The sequence below is a fragment of the Lygodium microphyllum genome, chromosome 1, assembly GCF_053477565.2.
Source record: "Lygodium microphyllum isolate KBCC chromosome 1, Lygodium_microphyllum_v1.1.10, whole genome shotgun sequence".
In the NCBI taxonomy this organism is placed as follows: Eukaryota; Viridiplantae; Streptophyta; class Polypodiopsida; order Schizaeales; family Lygodiaceae; genus Lygodium; species Lygodium microphyllum.
This window is the reverse complement of record NC_141135.1, coordinates 138,269,801-138,289,586: the sequence shown is the minus strand read 5'-3', so window position 1 is coordinate 138,289,586 and position 19,786 is coordinate 138,269,801. Positions and strand designations below refer to the sequence as shown.

The following is a 19,786-nucleotide window of genomic DNA, read 5'->3' as shown; positions in this document are numbered from 1 at the left end:
TTACCTCTCCTGGCATCGGCCTTTTTCCTTAGCCAGAGTATACATGACAGACATTTTTACTTGAGCAATCAGCATGAGGTGCATTGAAAAGTAAGCATTGGATCTTTTCATGAGATGCAAGGATGAAACAAGAGCTTGGGTAGGGCTTACCTTGGCAGTCCAGTGACTCACTAGCTGCTACTTACCCTTTTTACAATGGCTTACTATCCACTTGGGATTAATTTAAAGTATACAAGAGCTAATGTTAGCAAAAGCAATCGATTGAGAGTTAAGCATGATGCATTCGAAGGCAAATGGTTCACTGGTTTCTGGTGGGGAAACATGTATACAATGAAAGATGTAACTAAGAGAGCATATGCAACCATAATCTCTCCAACAAAAGGAATTAAGCTCAACAAGTGGATTAAAATGAGAGATTAAGATTAGATTGACATATCTCTTCAATGTTTGGGAAAGATAGATGAAGCATGATCCACCATGGTGCCAATTTCTCTATCAACCAAGCCCGGTTGATTAGAGCACTCCAATTGATGAAGCCTTCAAGCATTTGATGCTTCCATTGATGGTAGGGACTCTTATGCTTGTACCTGAGCTTACTCTTCAATAATGGAAAGCTTGAAGGGGTTTTCATTGCTGCCCACAAGAAATCCTTGCATGCTAAGCTCCATGTCTTCAATCTGGGTAAGAGAGGTTAAGAATGACTGAAGGAGCTCTTGAGGGCTAAGATTTCAAAGGTGGGAAGGCTTGAGCTAAGCTTTAATTGTTGAGATAGCTCTAGATGAAGAATCCATGGCTGCCTAAACTGTCTAGCTTTTGTCCATCTTCTAGGGTTTGCTCCAGGGCCAAGAATATCAGGAGGGGAAGAAGAAGAGTGTTGAAGGAGTGCCCAAGGTTGGCCAGAAGCTCCAGTGAGCAGCAAAAGGGCAGGAGGAGGGCTGGGGAAGGCAGGAGCAGCTAGCACAAAATGCGCCGAAAATCAGGGGCTGTTTCTTGGTGGTTTCTGCTGGCCTCACCTAGCCTATGGAGTGCTGTGTCAGTTGCTGGAGATGCCAAGAATTAAGTGGAAATGATGGCTTATGTCCTGGAGGCAGCTGAGTAGAGATCTTGGGGGTTCTTGTGGCTGGCAACTATGGCAGCTTGCAGGAGAAGAGAGAGAAGGGGGACTCGGACAAAAGGTAACTGAGATTTTTGCCCTCTTTTAACTTCTGAGTCTCCAACTTTGGTCTTGGAATCCCCAAAAATTGCTTGAAAAGGAGTGACGACTTGCAAAGTTAGCCATTTTACCTCCAAATATGTCTGAGTCTCCAGCATAGCTCCCACTTGCTCCAAAAAGATGTAACTAACTGTGGTTCTTCCTATTATACCTTTACGTGTGACCTAAGTAACTAGGGTTTTGGATATGAAAAGGGAACTAGATGGAGAAAGAGGAAAGAAGAAAATGACCAAAGCTTGATGCTCTGATATCACTTGTAATGAATGAAGTTGAGAGGAGAGAGAAGAATGAGTTGAGGAGAGAGAAAGAGAGAAGGAAGAAGAAGAAGAAGAAGAAGAAAGACTAGAAGAGGAGAGAGAAAGACAGGAAAGAGGGGGGAAAGGAGGAGGAAGTCATGGAAGCTAGAGATGAAGGTGAAGAGTATGTTCTTAATAATAATTTGGATGCTCTAAACTGGGTATCTTACACCTTATATACCTCGGTCAGTGTGACTGGGTGTCTAACCCCTAGTTTCTATGTATCCCGCTCATTACATCATTTGATTCCATTAATCATTCTTCCATTTTGTGTTTCATAATTCATTCACTACTAGTGTTTCTCATGCACTCTATGGTCTCCACTACAAACCCTGATGTTTTTTTACAACAATAGTTTAATAGGTTGTTACTTAGTAGCTCCTTTCTCCAAGCATTTCTATTAAAACAACCTTATAAAAGTTTAATTTGCATCACTCAACTCAAAAGAGATGACAAAATAATCTCTTGAGGTTCGTGTTTTTCAAATATTTTAGAATCATAAGTGAGCAATGCGTGATCATAGTGTGCATGTACACATGAGTTCTTACAGTCTTTTATCAAGGAAATCAAAAAGGGATCCAGAAGTTTGTGGAGTGGCCAGCTCCCTAGAAAGTTGGACAAGTTTGTATATTGCCAGGGCTTATTGTTCCTTAAATGCATTCAATATGATATTTTGTAAGTTCATTTTCTTCTCACTGACCCCTTAATTTAGAGAACACAAATAAGTCTCTTATTACCTTGAAAGGCTAACTTGATATAGCTTTGTTAGGGCCTCAAGAATAGGGTGAAAGCTCCTTTGGCTGTGAAGCATGCTACTTAATATGGATGGGGCTGTGTTTTAAAGGCGCTTGACGAGTGTAGCTTTTGAAGAATAAGAAGCTTGATAGAACACAAGTTAACACAAATTACATGAAATACATAGGAGAAAAAGCTATGTATGCTCACATAAAAGTTGGCATCACAATTGTGAGAAATCAACTTAACCATCTTGTACTTAAACTCGAGTTGTAGTTAATCACATGCTCCTAAAACTCACAATTATAGAGAAATTTGATTGTCTTTTACATGTAGGTATCCGGTTCCTCAATGCTCAAAAACTCAAGGAAAATCTGAAGAATATGTTGGACGTTGGATCAAGGAAACTAAAACTCCTCGAGACAAACTTGTCCTTGCATCAAAGGTTCGTTTAAGTTTCTTTAAAAAGTTTCTACTTGCTGTTAATGAACAACAGCACTGTTTAACATGTTGGCACTTGTTGAGAAAAGTGGCGAACATGCTACCTTTTGATGAATGTTGACATTTAATTCAGATACTTGAGGTTGCTAGGTACATTGGCTACAGTTTGGCTCTGTGCTTAGAGTTTAAGCACAATTCACTCTTGAGCGTCAGGTACATAAAGTTCATACACGAATGTACCCAAAGTAGCTGCAAAGTGGGTCATATGCAAAAATAAAAGTAAAGTTGTGCCTTTTACCTTCCAAACCCATAATCGTTTTTGTGAGTTTGGTGGGCTACTTGATGGTGAGTTGGTGCCTTTGAAAGTTTATGGGACCTTTGGTTGCTACTATTGGAAGATGCAACTCTGCTGGAGATGCTTTTTTGTGAAGATCTCTTTTTATTGTTTTAGAATAAGCATAATAAAGAGATAGGGCATAGGCCCGATAATCTCAAAAAGTGCCATTAGCACCATCTGGAAATAATATTTGAGGACCGGTCTTGGTAATGATCTTTTTCTCATTGACCCAAGACAAAACGAGTAGAATCAGGCCAACTTGAAGTAATGTATAATCTGCAGTCAATATGGGGGAAATATTAGTCAAGGGGAACCTACAAATCCTAGATTTAATGTATTGGTCAACTTGTGCAATAGTGATCATTTATCCAGTTTCAGGTTTTCTTTCTTGCGGTTTTTCTATTGGGAAGTCAAATCTACACTTCGAGCAAAAAATAGAGGATTACTACATGTTGGAAATAGCTATTAACTTTGATTTCTTTCAAGGGAAAGGAGAGCCGGAAAGAGCATGTCAAGGACAGTTTCTGAAAGTAGAGCTGGTCTGCTTTGAAGCCATTATAATATTTTTAACCAGGAGGTGGTCAAGTTTTTTGGTCATTCAATAACTTCTTTTTACAGACAAACTTATTCTCTGGTTATGTTGTCAAAACAGTCAAAACCTTGGTTTGCTACACTCTCACAAGATATTTGTCCTGTTACTTAACCAATCACAAAGATGTAAATGCATTGTTTTTATAATTGGTAAATCATTTCCAATTCTTCGTATTTTCTGCATAGGTCTCTGGACCATCTGGCGAGATGGCCTGGATACGAGGTGGCCCACTGTGCATTGATGCAAAAAATATACAGGAGGCCCTGGATGGAAGGTAAAAGCTTGATTGCCTGACTCCTTGAAATGGTAGGAGTTTTAGCTGTGGTCAAGTGATTTGGAGCATACGCTTTAAGATTAGGTGTATGACCTGACTCTATTTGTTGTTGGCTGCTTTGTCACATTCAACTAAAGCTAAACCTAATACATGACACAAAAAACTGAAGTTATACAATGATTGAATCTATATAATAACTTAAAGTGAGTATCAAGATTTACTTAGGTTTAGGTTTACTTAAGAAGGTTAATTGAAATTATACTTCAAATTGTTTAGTTAGGTGTTATGTTTACTTAAAATGATCTACTTAAGGTTTACTTAGGTGGTTAGGTTTACTTATGTGCTTATATTTACCTAAGGCTTACTAGGTGCTTAAGTCTTCTTAGATTTAGCTTTATTGAAGCTTACTAGTTTTTACTTAGGTTCTTATGTTTACTTAAGAAGATTTACTTACATTTACTTAGATTTAGGTTTACAATTACTTGGGTTTAGAATATGTACATAAGACTTGGTACATAATTTCTTAGCTTTAGATACTTTACTTGCATTGGGATTATTGCACATCACTTGTTAAACTACAAATGAAAACATCTTTATACGATAAGGTTAAGACCAACAATTCAGCTATTTCAATTCCTCCCAATGTGATCTTGCAACTTCAATTTGATGGGATAAGTGGATTCCTTGAGCTTGCAATTGGATTGCTATCCGTTTCTCTTGAGACTCTATGTGTCTAAGCTCCACTTTCTTGAATGCTTGTGCCCTTGTATGAGCAGTAACTCGAATGTATTGTAGGCCTTTCTTAGATCATTGTATAGAAATGAGAATCATTTGCCAGGCAAAATAAGTATTTAATACACTTTTTTGCTAGTAGCTATACTCATGCATGGCTGAATGGCTATACAAATACCATCCAAGGAAATGCTTTTTTGTTTTCCTGTTGGAAAGATCTCAGATGGTTTCCCCACTAGAGGGACCAACATTGCTTTCTTTAGTTATTTTTTCATCAAATTCGCAATAGTGGAGGCCTTATGAATAAGCTCATTATCATTTTCAATTGGCTCCATGGTATGTTTTAGTTCTTGCCTCTCTGTAGGTGGCGAGTTTGAGTCCTCTTCCTCCAAAAAGTCGGTATCCATAGGAGCAAAATCATCTCCAATAAACCCCCCCAATCCCTGCTCTCTTCCTTCCGTAAAGACCATTAACTTTTAATGTAGTAAACAATATGTCACTTTTTCATTTGTACAATTGCCAGCTAGATGGATTTTGACAAGGTGTAGCCTCTTTAGAGCACTCTGATATATAGATCGTTTTTATGTTGTCTCATTTGTTTAGACATTGACTCTTGGTAGATTTTGTATTTGATCTTGCATTGATATGTCCGGATTCTTTAGCTTGGCCTTAAGATTTCGTCTATCTAGAAAAATCCATTTGTCCTCGTAGTAATCAAGAAGAGTAGAGATTTGTATTGAAAATCAAAGTTCTTGTTTTTAGAGGTGTTGATGATCTCTACTACCACTATGACGATGGATAGGCGCTTTGCGCTAAGGAGCAAGGATCCTTTGCCCCTCGATGTCATAGTGTTTTATGAGAATCCAAGGAAGTCGAGCCCTATGCAAAGCAAGAGAGTCCAAGGGGATTGAGGCAAGGCGTGAAGCTAGGGAGATGAGTTGGGATGGTTTGTGATGCATCGTGCTCCAAGTGGACGATGTGATCCAAGATATGTGCGGATGAGCCTAGCATGGTGAACCGTGGCATGATGAGGCCCATTGGGGACCAAGGTGCCTAGGGTGTGTGATGAGGAAGCCTTGTAGGAGTTGTGAGTCATGAGTGAGACATGACGACTCATCTCCCTAGCTTCACGCCTTGCCTCAATCCCCTTGGACTCTCTTGCTTTGCATGGATGACTTCCTTGGATTCTCATAAAACACTGTGACATCGAGGGGCAAAGGATCCTTGCTCCTTAGCGCAAAGCGCCTTGGAGAAGGGAGTAAGTAGATGCTAAGTTTCCCAAGCTCAACCCCACTACCCTTATACATCACTTGGTGATATTCCTTCCCGATCCGATCGATCTTTGAGTTCGTAAGGCAAGGTGTAGAGAGATTATACAGGAACTTAATTTTGAGTTTCATTACTTAACCGCACAACCAATATGGTTGTTGATGCCCTTGCTCAAATCCCTAAGCTGAATGCTTTATCTTTTACAAAGATCTCCATAGATTTTGAAGGGATGTTGCCAATTAAATTCTCACTTTGGTAGAATTTGGCAATTAGTGTAAAATGGAACTTGTAGCCTGGGAATCTTTGGAGGTTTGAATGTGTGTAAGATGACTATCAAGAGAAAAATAGATGGTGGAAAAGTAATTCATCAAAGTTGGTTTCCTGTTTAAGTAAGGCAAAGTGCGTGTGCTTGTTGATGAGTATTCCAAACATAATTCTATATGATTGTCATGACATGCCTAGCACAGAACACTTGGCATCATACATTGGACTTTGTATTGGTTGGAATTGCTATTGGCCACACAGGAAGGCTTTGGTTGAGTCTTATGTATGTGAATGCTTACATTTTTAGCTCAATGAAAGTGAATGAACAACAAGTAGGACAATTACATCCTCTACAAAATCCCCATAAAAAAATGGAGTAGTATCTCCATGGATTTGTGGTGGGATTGCCCTATGCACAAATTGAGGTCATGGCATAATTTTGGTCATGGTAGATCAAATGCCTAAAATGGATGGTTTATTTTGATAAAGATGACCATCAAAAGCCCCAAGCTTGCTAGTCGCCGTGTAGAGCATCTTTACACATACACTTTTTGCCCTTGATGTTTGGTTGGGTATGTATAGCTCTAGATTTTCTTGTGTGTTAGCTTGGGGTGAGGCTTCTTTTCCTCTAGCTATGCAATGGTAATTACTCGTGTTGTTTGATCTTGGTGGCTCTTTTTCTATTTTGCCCCTCCTTGGCCAGTGTAATTTGAAGTCTTTTTGCTGTGAGGATTGATCTAATTGTCCCTCTAGCCTCTTGATCTAATTGGAGTGTGTCTAAGCTCTTGTAGCACTCAAGTACCCTTGGCAAGTTCTAGGCAATGTGCAAGTGGGAGAGTTGCTTGATGTATCTTAGGGTTAGGTAAGAGTGCTTTGAAGCAAGTCGCTCCACCAATTTGAATTGAATGAAGTGAGTAAAACCACCCGCTTGAGTGTGGCTCAAAGAGAGAAGATAATTCATTGGGTCCTTAGTAAGTAGCTCGGGTGGAGTTGTCAAGTCAATTATAACACAAGCTTGCAAGTGGTTCTAGTCCTCAGTTATGGTGCTAGCCTATGTCTAGATGTGTTGTGTCTACATTTGGTCTAAGTTTGCTAAGTTGAGTATAGGAAATGATCCTAAAAACAAAATGACTCGAAGTAAAGTGCACCTGAATGAGACCTAGTTGGGGTGTAAAGTGTGGTTAAGGCAATGGTTAATGTGAATGGATGGTAATCAGAACCTAGTAGATATTTTGGGTTAGTGTGACTAAGTGTAACTAAGGACTACGTGTGCATGTATGGATGGGTCCTAATCCTACGAGTACATGAATATGGTGATTGGCTATGTCCGAATGGGTGTGCCCGTGCTCTAGTGTCTGTTGGGTATCTCACACGCCTTACTTACGCCTACGCTCATATGGGAGTGTGCGGGTGATCACTAGGACACTGGGGCACTTTTTACTCTCGGTAGGAGAGGTTTTTTCCCCCAGATTATGTGTACTATTTTGTATGTGCTTGTGGTGCACACTTACGGGCACTTACTGTGTTCGGGTGTGAACAGCCCCTTATAACCCTAAGGTATAAGGGTTATCATTTGTACTTTCAGTTAACACACTATTCAGTACCATTGCATTGGGTATCGTGCTCAACTCTGTCTCTCACTCTCACACTGTCTACTGCACTTCAGCTGCACCTCGATCCTCTCCCATCTGACATTTGGTATCAGAGCTGAGCTCTGAACTCAGCTTCTGCAGCACACGCCAGTCCTGCTCCAGCGTCAGACGTCACCTCAGCACAGGTACAACCTGTCGTCAGTTCTGTCAGCAGTGAGGCGCTGTTCCACAGAGCTGCCTCAGCACAGTACAAGTCGTCGCCAGCCTCCACCAGTACCCTGTCCGTCAGCAGCTCGCGAGCAGCACCAGGTCCACGTCAACGTTAGTCTCGTCAGTCACGTCTGACATCTGTCTCGTCACGTCAGCTGCAGGCGCTGACGTATGCCAGCGCGCTGTCCAACAGTGCAGTCCTCGTCAGCCCAGGCGCCGCCTAAGTCGTCTGTTAGCCCATACGACTTCCGTCAGACCACCGTCAGTCCACCCGTCACACGCGACTGACCTGCGCCCGCCCGTCAACGTCACGTGCAGCCCGCAAGTCTGACATCAGCCCGTCCTGCCCGCCGTTTTGACCACGCGCAGCCAGCTTGTCTGACGACCACGTCAGCCTGTCCTGCGCCAAACTGCCCGCCGACCAGCACACGCCAGTCTGCTCCACGTCAGGTAAAATTTTCAACAAATTTTTTTCATTTCAGCCCAGAATAAAATTCTGGAAGCGGCGGTTCACACGCGGTTGGCACAGATCTACTGGAAAAGGAAAATTCATGCAAATTTCTGGACTGAATGGTCAGAAATTTTGGGGCTTTTGTGTATTTGGAGGACAGATGCATTTAAACTGCTGATACAGTCACAGAACGACTGTTTTTGACAGAGATTTTGGCAAAATTTTGGGGTTTTTGATGTTTTAGTGCTGCTGAGCACTAATTGCACCTTGGGAAGCGTGCATCAGTGACAGTTTTTTTTGACAGAGTACCCTTTGCACATTAATTGCAGACTTGTGTTTGCTGCAATTTCTGGAAATTTGCAGATTTCCAGCCCGTACTGCATTGACATTGCTCTATTACCTTTTGGGAAATAATGGCAAATCAGGGAGGAGATGTATTCACCTATGTGTCCAAGGAAGACCGATTGGATGGAAACAATTATTCCCTTTGGTCTTTCATGATGAAGAATGTATTAGTGGCCAAAAATTTGTGGGATTATGTCAGTGGAGACGAAGCACGACCGGGAGTTGTGGCTCCCGCTACTCCTCCTCCAGGAGGACGTGCAAGAGGGCAACCTCAGCCCCCTCCACCTCACCCTGCTCAGCCACTTCCCCCAAGAACTGCAGCTCAGAAAACTTGGGATACACGGGATGCACAGGCTATGTCGCTGATTGCATTGGCAGTTCAGCGTTCTATCATTCCTCATATTCGTTCAGCAGCTTCTTCACAAGAAGCTTGGTTGATATTGGAGCAGATGTTTGCAGGAAAGAATGAGACTCGCATCTCTTTCTTGAAGAAAGAGCTAGAGACTCTAAAGATGAATGAGGGTGATTCTATGCAGGATCATCTCAACAAAATTCAGGACTTGCGGGAGCAACTCATGAATGTGGATGAGTACTACTCAGATGCGCAGCTGATTTCTACGACATTGAATTCACTGCCTCCCTCTTACTTGGCTTTTCATACTGCCTTGAACCTCACTATGAGGATTTCGAAAGAGCCCATCACTTTCATTCAGCTTGTCAGTTTGCTTCTAGAGGAGGAACAAACTAGACGGAACAGTGGTGTGGATGGTATAGCCTATGAGCAGGCTTTTATGTCAAGGCAGAAGGGTAAAAACAGCCAAGGGAAAAATGCTTCGCAGAGTTCTGGTAGTAGTAACACTTCACAGACAAGTCAGAAACAGGGGGGGCACGCAAGCCAAGAAGGGAAAATGCCATTACTGCAAGAAGCCTGGCCACTACATCACTGAGTGCAGGAAGCGCATCGCCAAAGAGAAGAAGAAGGAGTCAGGGATGTCTGTTTCTGCAGCTCCTTCCACTGCTAGTGAGTCCGCGTCCTTTGTTGCAGACAGGGACTATTGTTTTTACACTTGCAGTTATGATGTCTCTTGGGCTGATAGAGCATTTAGCTCTACAGAAGATGCTGACACTTGGTTCTTTGACAGTGGTGCTTCACGGCATATCACATCTCGTCGAGATTTGTTTGCTTCTCTTGGTGCACCTCCCGTTGGGAAGTCTGTTCAGTGTGCTAATAATGCATCATACCCTGTTCGTGGTATTGGGGAAATTCAGCTTACAGCCATTGATGGCTCTATTCTCCGCCTACAGGATGCTTTGTATGTGCCTGGCATTAAGAAGAATCTGCTTTCCATTTCTTCTATGGCACGTTGTGGTTTGCAGGTCACCTTTGATGATGACCGTTGCATGGTCCGTGACAAGGAACACATGACATTGGTCTTGACAGGTTCTCTGTGTCATGGGTTATATGAGTTGGATGCTCTTTCGGTAGATCAGTCTGCATATTTGACATCCACTCTTACTCCTGCTATGTTAGAGGCAGAGTTATGGCATGCTCGTTTGGGGCATGTAAACTATGGCAGCTTGATGCTATTACAGCGTACTAAGATGTTGGATGGATTACCTCTCTTGGAGAGACCTCCTGAGCATTTATGCGAGGGTTGCATTTTGGGGAAAATGCATCGTTTCTCTTTTCCCCGTGATGTTGCTTTTAGAGCAACAGCCAGATTGCAGCTTGTGCATTCGGATGTTTGTGGGCCCATGCAGACACAGTCATTGGGTGGTTGTTACTATTTTGTAACATTTATTGATGACTTTACACGTTTTTGCTGGGTCTACTGCTTGAAAAAGAAGTCAGAAGTGTATGATGCATTTTTGGCTTTCAGTGCACTTGTGGAAACTCAGTCTGGTTGCAAGATTAAGACTCTCCGTTCGGACCGAGGGGGGGAATACATGTCCTCTATGCTGAATTCTTATTTGCAGCAGAAGGGCATTATCCATCAGTACACTACTGCATATACTCCACAGCAGAATGGGGTAGCAGAGAGGAAAAATCGGTCACTCATGGAGATGGCCAGATGTATGCTGAAGGCAAAGAGTTTGCCTCATAGTTTTTGGATGGAAGCCGTCATGAGTGCTTGCCACATTTTGAACAGATGCCCTACCAAGGCCTTGAAAACCGTCACACCTTTTGAGGCTTGGCACAGCCGCAAACCTTCTGTTGGCCACTTCCGTACTTTTGGGTGTCTTGCATATGCCCATATTCCACAGGTACTTCGAAAGAAGTTGGACAACAAGGCTGTAAAATGCATCTTTATGGGATATAGCAGCGAAAGCAAAGGCTACAGACTCTATGATCCCGTGACCGAGAAGGTTTTTGTCAGCAGGGATGTTGTATTTGATGAAAAATCAGAATTATCCTTGGCTGGTTTTGATACATATCAGGCTGCCCGTGATGTCTTTGAAGGGCTGCTGCCCATCACATTTGGTTATTCAGCTGGTACTTCAGCAAATGAACCTAATGTTCAGCCAGCTGCTCCTATGGAACATGCAGTAAATCAGCACATTGCTGAAACTGAAATTCAGCAGGAACTTGTACACAGTCAAGAAGCAAGACAGGTGCCTAGATGGTACACGCAGACTATGAGAGATAGTCATTTGGAAACACCCTTGGCTGGTCGTACTCGAAGGCAAACTCGACTGCATGATTCAGCACATTCCATGGAGTTTGTTATGGCAGCATGTACTCATGATAATGAGGAGCCTGAATGTTTTGAGGATGCACGACATAGTGTGCATTGGATGGCAGCCATGCAAGCTGAATTGGATTCTATTCATAAGAATCATACTTGGGATTTGGTGTCTTTGCCAGTTGGCAAGCGTGCCATTGGTACGAAATGGGTCTACAAATTGAAAAGGAATGCAGATGGATCCATAGATAAGTACAAGGCACGGCTGGTAGCTAAAGGCTACGCACAGAAAAAGGGCATTGACTATGAGGAGACCTTTGCTCCTACCTCCCGTATGACGACCATTCGGTCTATGATTGCCTTGGCTGCACATTTTGGTTGGAAAGTGCATCAGCTGGATATAAAGACTGCATTCTTACATGGGGAACTTCAGGAAGAAGTGTATGTACAGCAGCCCATTGGTTTTGCAGTTGAAGGCTCAGAAAATTTAGTATGCAAGCTGAAAAAAGCTCTATATGGTTTGAAACAAGCTCCACGAGCTTGGTACGCAAAGATAGATGCCTTCTTGCTTAGTCAGGGGTTTGTAAACAGCCCATCTGAGTCTACCCTTTATGTACATAAAGAAGGGGGATCCATGCTGATTTTGTGTCTATATGTAGACGACCTTTTGCTCACTGGAACACGTGCTGATCAGATTTCAGCATTCAAAAATAATTTACAGCAAACTTTTGACATGTCTGACTTGGGTATTTTGCACTATTACTTGGGCATCCAGTTTGTACATGATGCTAGAGGCATTGGATTATGTCAGTCAAGGTACATTGGGCAACTTCTTGAGAAGTTTGGCTTACAGGATTGCAAGCTAGTTTGTACACCCATGGAACCTGGGCTCAAACTGTCATTACATGATGACAGTGATTTGTTTGATATCCATACTTATGCTCCAGCAGTGGGATGTCTCATCTATCTATGCCACACTCGGCCAGACATACAGTTTGCCGTTTCAGTTTTGAGCAGGTACATGCATCAGCCTCGTATGTCGCATTGGCAAGCTGTGAAGCGTGTGTTTCGTTACTTGCAGGGTACTAGAGCTCTTGGATTGCTTTATGCCAAGGGGGGACCACTGCAGTTACATGCTTACAGTGACTCTGATTGGGCTGGTGATTTTGATACTCGTCACTCCACTAGTGGCAATTGTTTCTTTCTTGGCTCGTCATGCATTTCTTGGCTTAGCAAGAAACAATCCACTGTTGCCACGTCGTCATGTGAAGCTGAGTACAAGGCAGCCTTCACTACTGCAGTTGAGTGCGTATGGCTTAGACGCTTACTTGCTGATTTGGATGTATCTGTTACGGAGCCTACTCCTTTATATACTGACAGTCAGAGTGCCATTGCAATGGCACGGAACCCTGTGTTTCATGCTCGCACGAAACACATAGAGATTCACTACCACTTTGTCAGAGAGAGGCTACATGCAGGTGATATCAGCCTTGTCTACTGTCCTACCACCAGCAATGTGGCAGACATCTTCACCAAAGCTCTTCCACGAGACAAATTTGAAGCATTTCGCGATGCTTTGAATTTGACGCCCTTTGGTGGCGGATGATCCTTGTACACTTGATCACTCTTCACTCCAGGGGGGTTTGTTGGGTATCTCACACGCCTTACTTACGCCTACGCTCATATGGGAGTGTGCGGGTGATCACTAGGACACTGGGGCACTTTTTACTCTCGGTAGGAGAGGTTTTTTCCCCCAGATTATGTGTACTATTTTGTATGTGCTTGTGGTGCACACTTACGGGCACTTACTGTGTTCGGGTGTGAACAGCCCCTTATAACCCTAAGGTATAAGGGTTATCATTTGTACTTTCAGTTAACACACTATTCAGTACCATTGCATTGGGTATCGTGCTCAACTCTGTCTCTCACTCTCACACTGTCTACTGCACTTCAGCTGCACCTCGATCCTCTCCCATCTGACAGTGTCTATGTGCACACATGGTTATTGAATGTGTGTGTTAATGCGCGTGTAATGATGATACGTTTGCACCTGAGTGCAAGAGTGTTGCTATGTGTGCGAGTGAGTGAGGGTTATGTGTGCTAATGTGGATGAGTGGTGTGTGAGAATGAGTGGTAGTAAGCGTGTGTTGATGTGTGAGTACTCAGAATGGGTAGTGTGTGAACACGATAGAGGTCGTGGATGACCCCAAGGTGGTTGACAATCGGACGGGTTGGCTCGGGGTGCAAAAATGTACACTCGAAGTGATGAGTCATAGGTGTAGGCTGTAGCTCGAGTGAGTCACATGCACTCCAGTAGTGACAGTGACTCGATCTACATCTCAAGATGAATGCTGTCAACAACCTTAGGGTGACTATGCGCCGTCAAGGTGGTTTGAAGGTCGCTTAAGTCCGCATCTGCTCATGATGAATTGCAAGTTTGTGTCAGCTCGAGATGAATTAATGCCCGGACTTGAGATGATGTGCATGCACTTTAAGTGGAACAGCACTGGGCAATAATTCAAAGTGGTGCACTTGGTATGGGCAGGTGGGAAGCCAGTTGCAGCATGAGACCTCGAATAGTAGTTGTCACTCAAGGCAAGGACAGTCAAAGAAGGCTTGGTGTGGTTGCCTGCCTACTGGAAAACTCAGGATGGATAGCTTGGAGTGGACTAGCTTGGGCCCTGGGGTGATAGTCGATACTCCAACTTGAGGTGGCCATCAATTCGATGCATATGTGTGTGTATTTGTGGAGACTCATTATTCCAAGTGTTGTGCTAATATGTGTGGTATGAGCTGTGTATGTGTTTGGTTTTACATGACTATGTGTGGTGCTTGTGAATCTTCATTGTGTGTGAGTGTGTGTTTACATTTGGTGCATGAGGGCATGATTATATACATATATATGTGTGCACATGATAGGCGTTTACATGCTGGTTACTTTTGTGCAGTGGTGCTTTGTGAACAAGGCCTTGCCAAGCTCATTTGTTTAGCCAAGAAGGGCATTTCAGCTGTTATCATGTGGAGAGGAGTATACTTTTCAAACGTGGTATACATTGCTGGATGAGGGCGGTTGACAAGTGGAAGCTTGAGGTAGGCCATGGATGGCAGCTCGGTATGTTGCAGCTCAAAGTGCTGGAAATGACAGGCTTATAGGCTCCACTCAAGGTATATGGGGAGGTGAAGTACAGAGGGTGAACCTAGTAGTGCTAGCCCACAAGAGGCACTTAGTGATGAGCATAAAAGTCACTCTAAGCATTCATGCTGCTCAAAATAAGTATGTAGTCAACCCAAAATACATGATGCCACTCAAGGCAGGTGACAATGGTACCCTAGCCATCGTCCATTTTCCTCCAATCATTGATGCTTCTGATGTTTTTTTGTTAAAACAATCTGTCATTGGTGTAGATTGTCTCAGGCCACCAAGAAACCAGGTTAATTGAAATCTTGTGGGTGAGGTGGTCTTACAATGGAATTCTAATGAGCTTTCTGGCATGACTTAAAATGACGTTCTATTGTTCATTATCAAGGTGTTGGTGAAGGAGTAAGGAGTAAGGAGGAGTGCAGCATGGTGGCCATTGGCCTGCTTGGGATCTGGTGTGAGCGATGTCCCAAAAGTCTATTCTCAGTGAGGTAAGAGGGAAATAGGCTATACAAAGTATGGGTTTTCACCTGGAGGATTCCCTAGCTGGGTTTTCACCATTTCAACTGCCAAAATCACACAAACATGTTGATAATGCAAGGGAAAAGCAATATGGGAATGTTACTGCAGCAGGGTTTCATTGAGCAGTGCCTGGTGCCCTTGTAAGGGAGTTGCTCATTTACCTAAGTGCCATTTTACAATAAATAATGCATGGTTACCGATGGAAAAGGATGTCATTGCCGAAGACAATAGAAGACAAACCAATCCATGGATGTAGACAAGGGACAACACCCCTTCTCACAATGTTAGTCCTTAACTAAAATACAACCCAACTTGTATAATGTAGCACGGAGTTCCAAAAATGGGAGGTTTCATACGGTTTTCATGCATAGGAAACGTTTTTGTAAAACCTCAGAAATAGTAATAAACAAAGTGCGTACAACTATAACAAATAATTGATATTTATGAAATACATTAATTAGCAACATGTACAAAAAGCATGGTAAGTCTTTAAGTTATTTACAACTTTCATGAGAACTTGGAAAACAAGTTTTAAATTGACTTAAGAAATGCTCATTCTTAAATTAGGTTCTAAAAGTTGTAAGGTTTACAATCATAAGAGTACCATACCCACTAATCATGATAAAACAATGAATCATGAGTCATGATCAAGCCAGCTGCCCTGATCCATTAAATATTTAAATGTTAGGTAACATCTTACAAATCTAAAAGCTATAACATCTAAGAGTTTCAAAGTAAGGTCCAAGCTTCTTGTCCCTTCAGTCAGTGTCATTGTCTACACACACAAGATTGTGTTATGAGTCCAAGCTTCCATCTTGGAACCTAATTCACTTGTATGACAGTCAGTCCTTCTTGTCTATATTATCATGAGTTTTCTCTTTCTTTCCCATCTGCTATAGCCATGCTCTAGATCCATGCATTCTAACATGGTATCAGAGCCATGGTGAGCATGGCTCAGGATTGAAATCTCTTCTCTTGGCTCCTCTTCATCTCTATCCAGCTTAGTCCAAGTGGTTAACTTCATCTCCAACTTCATCTACACTCCCTACCTTCATGGCAGCCATAGCCAGTAGGACCTATCTTGCTTGGAGCAATCAAATCTCCTCATACAAGCCATATCTCAGCTAACTTTCTTTTGAGGATTTGTCCCTCTTCTCAAGGCGCAACTACTAGCATGTCCCAGCCCAGCATTGGCTGCTCTATACACCAGCATTACAAAAATCAGAGATCTCTGTTTGTTTTGCGCCATTTTCAGTCCGTACGGTCCGTTCTCCCTGCACGCGATGCAATCCTCCTTGCAACCATAGGGCTTTTGGAGCCCACCTCATAGGCCTTCTACCTACCAAACATCTCCTGAAATGATTGCCTCTACACGCTGAAATCAGGAAAAAAACCAGTCGGTCTGTTTGCAAACCCTAATCCACCATAGCTCCTTCAACCTCAAGCTCAAAAATTCCATCATTTTCTCACTCTCCCAAGCCTATTGGAGTTCCTGCCACTCAAATTTGCTTAGTTTCCAGCAAGTGCAACCCTCATTAAGAAGAATTGGAAGACTCAAGCTTAGCAAGAAGATCAAGCTCATCAAGATAGTATCTCTTAATACTTATCTAGTTCTTCTTGGCACTTGTGTTCTTAGCACATTCAAGAACAACTTATTTGTTGGTTTTACATCAGTTCTTGCAATGACAAACATGAAGATTTTTAATGTGGAATGCCCAATTGATTGAATCCCTTGTAAGCCTTAATCTCATTGTAAAAGGATAGACACTGCCCAAGTATAGTTGCGGTAAGACCTTCAAAAAATGTCTAAACTTGAGCAAATAGCCAAATTCGATGGTGAAGGCTTTCAGGCATGGAAAGAAAAGACAATGTACCATCTCATGAGGAAGGATCTTTGGGATCTATTTGAGGATGATATAGGAGATGCAGATGGCAAGAAGGAAGATGATGAAGACGAGTTCGTTGAAGAAGTCCAGTTCAAGAGAAAAGAGTGGAAAAAGATGAACAACAAGGCTCTAGGCGTCATTGCCTGGGGACTATTTGATGATGTATTGCACCATATCTCTGGCATCAAAGATGGGAAAAAGGCATGGGATGAGCTTGACAGGATCTTTGGAACTCAAGCTAAAAACTCAAAAGTAAAATTACTCATGCAATTCTATAAGCTCGATGTAAAGGATAGTTCTTCTATGACTATACACATTAATAAGTTTAAGAGCCTAAAAACTTAACTTGCAACTTTAAAAAAGAACATAGGTGAGGATGAAGCCATAGCAGTGCCACTAGCAAGTGTAAATTAAGAACCATATGAGAACCTTGTGTCTACCCTAAGTAATGTTCCTAATCTCTCGCTCAAAGATATTGAGCATTCTCTACTTGATGGAGAAAGTAAACTTAAAAACAAAGATGCAAAAGAAATTATCTCAAAGGACAATCTCTTATACAGCACGGAAACTTATGGAGCAAAAGGACATGGACAAGGATTCAACACCAATAACAAGGATCGGGTCACATGTTATTATTGTGGTAAGATTGGGCACATGGCTAGTGAATGTTTCCACAGGAAAAGAGCACAACAAGTGCAGAATAGTAACCATCAAAATCAGTTCATGAATGAAGAAGATGCTTCCGCTATCAACAACAGCTCTGATAAATTATTTTGAAGAAAATTTCATTGTATCTTTCCCATAGTGGATTTTTTTGTTTCCCTTGGTAGATGTTGTTTTGTAAAAACCCTTGTCAAAGATGTATAGTTTCAAGCTTTAACTTGACTAGATTGCCTATGGGCTAGTCTCTCGGGCCATGTCATCATGTAGGGGGGGCAAAAGCCAACAAGTGTAGGAACTCATCATTTGAGGGGGGTATTTAAAGATATGACAAATGATGTATACTCTAGGAAGAGATGCTCTGTATCCCATAAGCACAACGAGGAGAGTGGAACAACCCAAAGGCTATATAAGCATGTACTTGGTTCTTATTTCAATGCAATGTCATTGTACTTTTCGTCCCTTCAGTCAGTGTCATTGTCTACACACACAAGATTATGTTTATGAGTCCAAGCTTTCATCTTGGAACCTAATTCACTTGTGTGGCAGTCAGTCCTTGTCTATGTTATCATGAATCTTCTCTTTCTCTTCCATCTGCCATAGCCATGCTCTAGATCTGTGCATTCTAACATAAATGGGCTTGCATAAAGAAATGGTCTAACAATTTGTAGGTTGACTAGCCTAGCGATCCTACCACAAGACTAGACCAACTAGCCTAAGGACCCTAATGGAAAAACTTAGGCTCTCACGCCACCATTGGACTTCAAATCTTGTAGGTGGCTACAAGGGGCAGATGTCTCTATTGTGTGTCTCTTGAGGGACCAAGGACCTAAGATGAGCTTTGAGCACCAAAGCCCATAGGAGATCCAATAGACCAATCAACCAAGCCCTAGAAGTCCCAGTAGGTGGTAGCAAAGGGGTTGACCATAAACCACATTTCCAACAGGTCTCCATTGGAAGAAATGTGGGAATAGAACCTGCTCTTAGCTGCCAAGAGAATCAGCTTGGCTATCCCCTAGTGTATTTAATGTCTAATCAGTAGGGAAATTTGGGTTACCTATTGATTACCTAGTCTTTGTATGACATCCGTCATCAATGTGGTTGGGCTTTTGGAAATGCATGTGAAATCTATTCTTTTTAGATAGTTATGCTAGGTAGGCTTAGGGGGTTGAGGGTCATTGAGGGAAGAGGATTTGGCCTTTTCAGGACTCTCCTTCTAATTCTTTTTCTGAGTTTTTGCCACCTCTAGATTACCCCTTCAAAGAGGCGGAAACATCATAGATGGGAGAAAAGATTTTGCTGGTTTGATATGTAAATTAGGGTTTCTACAATAGTCTACCTAGAGAGAGAAGAGAGAAAAAAGTGTGTGTGAGTTAAATGATTTACCTCCCGACTACAACATGACCATATTTAATGAACTTATGACCTTAATTCTCTTTTTTTTTGCAAATAAAATGTGGTTGATTATATTACTCAAAAAAACTTATTACAACGGAGTGCTCATGCTCAACAGACTAGTTGGAGCTGATGCAAAGTCACAAATACATAATGAATACAAGCCTCTCAAGGTGGTCTGGGGGGGAGGGGGGCAAGAAGCCATGTAGGGGGGGTGTATCGCCATCTGGGGCTGCCTGCCTACATCACAAAAAACAGGTATTGGCCACCCTAGGTATGCATGTAATGACTACGGAGTTCCTGACGAGCCCTAGACTTGCCCTGCACCTGATCCCAACAGCCATGGAGGGAGTGGATGATGGAGGTCTAGAGCTTTGCTAAGGTCGCCTGTGCTGAAAGTCTCTCTTCGCCAAAAGTCTTTTGACACCGCACCTTCTAGATATGCCGTCCAGTAAGACTCTCTATGATCTCCCATATCTCAGAGCGGTCTGCTGTGGGCTCCAGTACCTGACAGATGGGTAGCGCCTCCAAGCCGACCACTACGCATGACCTTGCCTCGATGATGAATATTGTGTCTTGTATCCCGGCCTCATACAAAAGGTGCCAGCCCTGGCTGACTGCCTGCCAACAGAAAGATCCCCATGAGATATATCCAAGACTGGGTGCTATATGGTGAAGGATGCAGCATACTCCTCTCCATATGAGCTGCGCCTCCTCACATGACCAAAGGCAGTGCTTGGGGGTTTCCA

General features: G+C 42.6%; 1 protein-coding gene across 5 annotated transcripts in view; it reads left to right on the top strand.

Moving 5' to 3' along the window:
* The window catches only part of LOC148041731 (uncharacterized), a 277,578-nt gene that overhangs the window by 158,958 nt on the left and 98,834 nt on the right, over window positions 1–19,786 (top strand). For all 5 annotated transcript variants that reach the window (XM_087681817.1, XM_087681809.1, XM_087681833.1 and 2 more), the window contains 2 exons: window positions 2,581–2,689; window positions 3,800–3,888. In XM_087681817.1, coding sequence (XP_087537943.1) covers window positions 2,581–2,689; window positions 3,800–3,888 — 198 coding nt within the window. The remainder of the gene's footprint in view (window positions 1–2,580; window positions 2,690–3,799; window positions 3,889–19,786) is intronic.